The sequence below is a fragment of the Eschrichtius robustus genome, chromosome 1 (genome assembly GCF_028021215.1).
Source record: "Eschrichtius robustus isolate mEscRob2 chromosome 1, mEscRob2.pri, whole genome shotgun sequence".
NCBI lineage: Eukaryota > Metazoa > Chordata > Mammalia > Artiodactyla > Eschrichtiidae > Eschrichtius > Eschrichtius robustus.
The window spans coordinates 88,424,290-88,431,575 of NC_090824.1; the positions used below are offsets into that span (position 1 = coordinate 88,424,290).

At 54.4% G+C, this 7,286-nt stretch overlaps 1 protein-coding gene across 1 annotated transcript; it reads left to right on the forward strand.

Annotated features, from left to right (window-relative positions):
• The first annotated feature begins 2,781 nt into the window (after positions 1 to 2,781).
• CHAC1 (ChaC glutathione specific gamma-glutamylcyclotransferase 1) lies at positions 2,782 to 5,133 on the forward strand. Its single transcript, XM_068549538.1, has 3 exons — positions 2,782 to 3,131; positions 3,540 to 3,575; positions 4,011 to 5,133. Exons 1-3 carry the CDS (start codon positions 2,910 to 2,912, stop codon positions 4,410 to 4,412), a joined length of 660 nt encoding a protein of 219 aa, XP_068405639.1. The 5' UTR covers positions 2,782 to 2,909; the 3' UTR covers positions 4,413 to 5,133.
• Positions 5,134 to 7,286: the final 2,153 nt, after the last annotated feature.

Sequence of the window (7,286 nt, forward strand, 5' to 3'; positions counted from 1 at the left end):
TTTAAAAAAAATAATTTATTTATTTATTTATTTATGGCTGCATTGGGTCTTCGTTACTGCACGAGGGCTTTTCTCTAGTTGCGGCGAGTGGGGGCTACTCTTCGTTGCGGTGCACGTGCTTCTCATTGCGGTGGCTTCTCTCGTCGCAGAGCACAGGATCTAGGCGCTTGGGCTTCAGTAGTTGCGGCACGCAGGCTCAGCAGTTGTGGCTCGCGGGCTCCAGAATGCAGGCTCAGTAGTTGTGGTGCATGGGCTCAGCTACTCCACGGCATGTGGGATCTTCCCAGACCAGGGCTCGAACTCGTGTCCCCTGCATTGGCAGGCAGATTCTTAACTACAGTGCCACCAGGGAAATCCCAATCGTTTTAATCATAGTGCATGTGATAGTTCCTGTTTTGCATGTTTGTCTTACTATGCAATCATAAGCATGTTCACTACATTGTTTTCCTAATGGATTTTTACTTTAAACTGTTTTTCCTAAATATAAGTGGCTTATGTTCTCTTAAAAAATTCCCAGTCTGAATTGGTATTAAAAATAAAGTGCAAGTCTCAATAGTCCTACTACTCAGAGATAATCACTGAGCATTTTTACGTGTTCTTCTAGATTTCTTTTTTTTTTTTTGGAAATAAACACATATATACTTTTTAAGTTTAAAAAGTTAGTTTAGGTTATTTTATAACCTGTTTTTCATTTAATTATATATGCATCGTAGATAGGTTTCCAAGTCAATAAGTATAGTCATACATAATTTTTTCTCATGACTGCACAGATTTAATTTTATGTCTATATCAAATTTATGTAACTAATCATTTATTGCAGGATTTTTAAGTCGTGTATACATGTGTGTGTGTACTTCTCCACCATGTGGATAATTTACTTAAACATTTAGCTATTTTTGGATATTTAAGTAGCTTTTCTTCTTTTGTTTTGGCTATAATAAGTAACAATGCATTGAAAAATCTTGAGGAATATGGCTTTTCCCATATTTTGAATAATTTCATGGAGTGGAAGTATTGGTCAAAGGGCAGGGACATTTTATGATTCTTGATTTGTATCACCAAGCTGCTTTTTCAAAGGGTTGTTTGTGCCAATTCAGATACTTTCAGCAATGTGTTAGTACCAGTTTCTCACCTCCCACCCCACTATCAAAGGTGGTAGGTGGAGGGGGGATATTTTCCCTAAGCAGCAGAGGAGGTGGACTAAAGGAGACAGGATAGAGAGAGGAGAAGAGGGGAGAGTGAACATGGAGAATGGAGGGAAGGAGAAAGGAATAACCAGAAACAACCATGTGCCTGTAATTTTTTCCAGTGGGAAAAGTAATTCATGCTCCTTGTAAAAAACCCAAACTTTTCCATAAATAGTTACATTTAATATGGAAAGTCCTCCTCTGGTGACAGGCTCTGCTAACAGTTTATGTATATTACTCCATATTATTTCTTTTACTAATATTAATGTATAACTTGTTTTTAAAGATCTAGCTTCATACTATACACAACATAGTGAAGCATTCCTACTGGAGATTATATCTTAGGCACCTTTGGAATGATTACTTTAAGTGTGCAGATAATTTTTAGTTTAAATATCTAATTAGAATCGAATGAGAAGCAACACTGCCCCTTTTCCCTGCCAGAGGGCTCTCCCTGTTCCTCGTCAGCAGTCCCCTGACCTCAGCAGCAGTCCCTCGGAGCCAGTTCTGCGAGGTGCAAGCCTTCTGCTGCCTCTGTTTCCCTTTTCCCTGGCCGCTGCTTAGGGGGTCAACCCCAGGCGACCTGCGGACCTTCTGTGGGTCGGGAAGCCAGTAGCCAAGGGCGAAGGCCGGTAAGGGCCCTCCTTGCCCTCCACTCCCAGAACCTCGGTGCCTAAGATTAACCCAACCATTGTTGCAAAACTCTCCTGTCCGGGCAGAACTAAACCCATCGCCTTGGGGCAGGACTGACCTGACTTTCCTGTCTCTATGGCTTCTCTCTGCAGGTCGGGCCACCACTGCCAAAGTGACAACGGCAGTTCCAAGCGCTCTGACCGGCTTTTCCTGGAGCCTATTTGGGCTCAGGCAGTCCCACACCTGGCCTGGGGCGTAGCCCTCACGTGACCCGCAGGCTCTGAACGCCCGGTCTGACTCAGTCTCTCAGCTTCCGCAGAACACCTTGTCAGCCCCGTGACTCAGTTTCTCCATTTGCTCACGCGCGCCAACAGCGTGAGGCACCTGTACGGAAGGCGGAGGTGCCTCGGACAGCTTCTCCAGAGTATGTGCTCCCAGGAGAAACCCCAGAGACGGGCATTTACGCCGCCCAGAGCCCTCCTTCTGGACGTGTCCTGCACTGGACCTGGTAAGGAGTCCGTGCTGCCTGGGGTGGCAGTGACTCGGCCAGGGGCACTGGCAGGACTGCTTGCGAGACACCCTCCTGGGGCCCGCCAGCCATGGTTCTTGAAGGGCCCAGGCCGTAAAGGGGCTGATGGGGAGACGACCGGTGCCCTCGTCCGTGCCCACTGCCGGCCGCCTGATGCAATCTGAGGCGTCCTTGCTGCACGCCTGAGCTGGGGAAGCCTCCCCAGCCGTTGCATCACTCCTGCCAGGTTTGCTACAGAGGTGGAGCCGAACCAATCAGCGGGCGCGCTGGGCCCGGCGCAGGACGCGCAGTTACCCATTCAGGCGGCGGCGCGGCTAACCGGGCAGCAAAATCCAAAGGTGACTGGCCAAAAGGGAATTTGCCCCGCCCCAATAACCGCGGCAGCTGGCCGCGGTGGGTGGGGCTTCCCGGCCGGAGGGTTTAAAGGGGACCTCGGACCGGGCAGCGCAGCTGGGGCAGCTAAGCGGTGCCAGGCCAGGTGGGTACGTCCGTGGTCCTTTCGTGCCCGCGCCGGAGACCAGCCCCGGAAGCCGCCCGGGCCCGTCCCTGTGTCCGGCACCATGAAGCAGGAGTCTGCAGCTCAGAACACCCCGCCCGCCTCACCGCCTCCGTCGCAGCCCCCCCAGGACGACTGCGACCCCCAAGCGTTGTGGATTTTCGGGTACGGCTCCCTGGTGTGGAGGCCCGACTTCACCTACAGCGACAGCCGTGTGGGCTTCGTGCGCGGCTACAGCCGCCGCTTCTGGCAGGGAGACACCTTTCATCGGGGCAGCGACAAGATGGTGAGCATCTGCCCATGCCCGGGTGAATGACGGGGGTGGGGACAGGATAGTGGGCACCGTGCTGGTGCCCTGGAATGTCAGGGTCTATCTGGGCAGACGGTGACTCCGTCGCGATGGGGGAAATATGTAAACCTTGCTTACATATTTTGGCTTAAATTTGTGTGCCCAGTGGGTCACTGTGTGATGGCTACAGGCTGATCCTGTGGATCACCGTGTTGATGAATATTTCTGATTATCAATCTGGGCCACTGCCATGTGTCTACTTCTGTTACATCTATGCATCATCCCCCTGGATGAGTGGGGCTCTCTGAGGCCTGGGACAGAAGGGTTACTAAGAGTTTTCTCTACCAGTGATGGCAGAGCTCATTTCTAATTTGTTTTTTTTCAAAATCTCTCTTCCCTCCCTAGCCTGGTCGTGTGGTGACCCTCCTTGAAGATCGTGAGGTAAGTGCCAGAGTCAAGAAAGAGACCCAGCATGGAGGGGTGCAGACAGACAGAGCTTGTGGATCCTTGGCTGCAGGCTAGATTAGATGCCCCGCTGGCTGAGGGGAAAGGTGGGTCTAGCTAAGTGCTTCTCATAAGAATCACCTGAGGATCTTGTTAAAATACAGATTTTAATAAGATTTAGAGTGGCCTGAAACTCATTCTTAACAAGCTTACAGGTGATGGCCATTGTTTCTCAGACCATACTCTGAGTAGGATTTCTGTTCTTTCTGGGGCTAGACCACCTTACCAGCCCGTGTTAAGGGAGGATGAGGGCTTGATATATTGCTACTAGAGGGCTCATCAGCGCTCTGCCCACCTCCCTTACAAACACAGTACTGGGGTGGGACCAGAAGGAGCTGTGTGACTGACCCCAGTGCCCATGTTTTCTCCTAGGGCTGCACTTGGGGTGTGGCGTACCAGGTGCAAGGTGAGCAGGTGAATGAGGCCCTGAAGTACCTGAATGTGCGGGAGGCAGTGCTTGGCAGCTATGATACCAAGGAGGTCACCTTCTACCCTCAAGATACCCCTGACCAACCACTCAAGGCATTGGCCTACGTGGCCACCCCGCAGAACCCTGGTTACCTGGGCCCTGCGCCTGAGGAGGCCATCGCTACGCAGATCCTGGCCTGCCGAGGCTTCTCTGGCCACAACCTTGAGTACTTGCTGCGCCTGGCAGACTTCATGCAGCTTTGTGGGCCCCAGGCACAGGACGAGCACCTAGCAGCCATCGTGGATGCTGTAGGCACCATGCTGCCCTGCTTCTGCCCCACTGAGCAGGCTTTGGCACTGGTCTGAGGGGCTGAGCCCCTACATGGACACAGGGGCCAGGTCCCCACTCCAGTGCACACAGACAGACTTGATAATAGCTGGAGCCCACTGAGAAGACTTGGTGGGCCGACAGGGGCCTCTTTTAAGCCCCTGCCTGTCCGCCAGCCCCCAGATCTCCTACCTGACACTGACTTACTACTTGAAACTTTATTTATTGCACCATGTTGGTGTGGTGGGCAGGGTGGGGGGCCTGCCCTAGTTATAGGGGCCCTGCTGAGCGGTGCCCCACCCCAGGCGCCTGGTGCCTGACCAGATTCCCCCCAGTGCTGCTGCTATCCCCATACTACCCAGGCCTCCACCTCCCCAGGGAGCCTCCAAGAGCCTTGACCCTCTGCCCCCCACTCCAGACCAACCATTCCCTAGCCCCAGAAACAACACCCGCCAAAGGTCCCAGCTTGCTGGTGAGGGTAGGAGGGAGTGAGGAGAGGGGGCCCTACAAGAACTGAGGCCCCTGCCAGCCCTGCTCATCCCCCAGGTCCCCAGGGCAGAGCTGGATCTGGAAGCCAGACACAGCTGCTGAGGCTGGGCCTAGGCCTCTTACCCATTTGGCTTTGTTTCCCTGTCCTGTCTGTCTGTCTGGACCACTCCTGTCTGTCTGTCGGTCTGTTTCTGGGAAGCTCATCGGTATAGGCCCTGGCGCCTTCCCAGTCTGTCCCATACCATAATCCATAAACTGATCTCATTATCAGTGCTGTGCTGGAATGTGGTTCTTTCTTCAGATGGGGGTTTGGGGGTGAGTGTGGTGCTGAAGCCCTGGAAGGCTCATAAGAGGGGAAAGGGCTCCCTCTTCATCCCCAGGCCTCTGTCCCAGAGAGGGGGCAGCTGAGCAGGCAGGACTACCAGGTTACATCGCTCCCGTGATCACGATTCACATCTTAGTGCACACAAAGAATGCCCCCCCCTGAGGCATGCAAATTCAGCCTGGGCAGCTCCACTTGGCAGCCCTGTGAGGAGTCCTTGCCACCGACTTGGTACCCTGTGTCTCCTCCCAGCTGCCTTGAAGGGGCTGCCGGGCTTGCAGTTCAGACCAGGTCTTCCTCCAGTTGCAGGGTCAGCAGCTGCCTCTTCCTGACAGTGAGGCTAGACCTCTGGCTTCCTGCTAAAGGAGCCATGTGGGTTAAAGGAGCTTAAATGGTAAGGTGATGACGACTTGTGAGACCATGCTGACAGTGCAGGCCTGGAGGACCTGGTGGCCCTTTGACTTCCGAGGTCCGGGTGCTCATTCTTGCCTCCTGGGCCTGTGGTGTGGGCTGTGCCTTCTCCGTTACCCTGACCCACCAGGACTCAAGCCCATGATGGGATGAGTTGCCGGGCACCCTCTGGACTGCTGCTTGTTCACCATCTGCCTGCCCCTGGCTACTCTTCCCTCACCCTGGCCCTGCAGGTGCAAATCCCAGCCCCCAAGTTCTCAGTCTGGCCCTGGGCTCCTCAACTGGGAGTGGCCCCTCAGTGGATTCAGCCTTTACTCCTGGACCTGCAGAATGGGTGCAAGGCTTTTGCAGCAGTAGAGCCTGGCTCCAATCCAGCCCATCCCTCACTTGCCCAGTGACCTCCAGAAAAGTATTCAGCCTCTGAGACTCAGTTTACACTGGGACGCTGTGTGGTATGTGTTGCTGCCCCTCTTGTTGTGGCCGGTGCCCTGGTTTGGTCCGGGTGTCCCCAGCAGGGTCAGCTCCGACCAAGCTGGGTGGCCCTTGTGCCTGGGGAGGGTGCCCATGTGTTGGCAGCCTCGTGTCTTGGCCATTGATGGGAGAAGTGTGGAGTCCAGCCAGGTTCTTCTGGGAGCTCGGTCAGGACAACACATCCGGAGGAGGCAGCGGGTGGCAGGGAGCCCTGGACAGCCGCCTCCTGTGCCAGGGTAGGGCCAGACAGCCAGTCTGGGTGCTCAGAGCAGAGCCATGCTCTATATGAATGGCGTTGGGGGTTCGGAAGGTTGCTTGCCAGCTGCACATGGGCTCGCATACTTCAAGCCATTCATTCAGCAGGACACTGGGGATAGAGCAGAGAAGAAATCCTCCTCCTCAAGGAACTTTGAATCGTGACCATTCAGCATGAAAAGTGTCATGGTGGGAATAGGGCACTCAGCTTAGAAAGGGCTCTTGACCCTGAGGGGTTGAGGGAGGTCAGGGTAGGCTTTCCAGGGGAGGGAATGATGGGGCTGAGAGGAGGTCTCTAGTGAACAGAGGCACGGAACAACTTGTACCAGAGGGGGGGTGCAAGGTCAGACCAGCTGGGACAGAGTGGCATGGGGAAGGGGACATGGGGCGGGACAGGTGGCAGGACCTCAGCCTGCTGGCTGCTCTGGTGAGCTGTGCTGTGGAGGAGGCACTCCTCCTGGGTCACTGGGGGCCCCTGTGGATTCTGAGTGGGGAAGAGACTGCTTAAAAAGGAACACTGGCTGCTGTGTCAAAGGCCAGGGAGAGGGAAGGTGGCCTGAGCTGAGGGGTGCAGTGGGAATGGACAGGAGGATGGATTTGAGAGCAATTTAGGGAGTGAGGTCGGCAGGATTGGTTGTGGCTGGTTGATGAGGAGAGTGAGGAAGAGGATAGAGGGCCGGGGCTCCTGGTGCAGAGGAAGAGTTGAAAAGGGTGCAGGTGGAGATCTGCCCTGTGTGAGAGTGTTTGCCCTGCGGGGGCCTGTGGGGCGGTGGCATCCACATGGATGTTCAGGAGCAGCTGGATACGTGGGTCTGGGACTCGGAAGAGTACTATGGGCTGGAGTTAGAGATTTGGGAGGCACACCCATCAAGACAGTCCTCAAAGCCCTGGGAGTGGAGAGAAAAGAGAACGAGGCCCAGTCCAACCCTGAGGCCCCCCAGCCCTGGTGGGGTGAGCAAAGCAA

Excerpts from the sequence above, each read along its gene's own strand:
- CHAC1 (XM_068549538.1), top strand. The coding sequence starts at position 2,910 with ATGAAGCAGGAGTCTGCAGCTCAGAACACCCCGCCCGCCTCACCGCCT. Across the intron at positions 3,132-3,539 it reads ATCGGGGCAGCGACAAGATG|CCTGGTCGTGTGGTGACCCT; the intron begins GTGAGCATCTGC and ends TTCCCTCCCTAG. Across the intron at positions 3,576-4,010 it reads CCCTCCTTGAAGATCGTGAG|GGCTGCACTTGGGGTGTGGC; the intron begins GTAAGTGCCAGA and ends GTTTTCTCCTAG.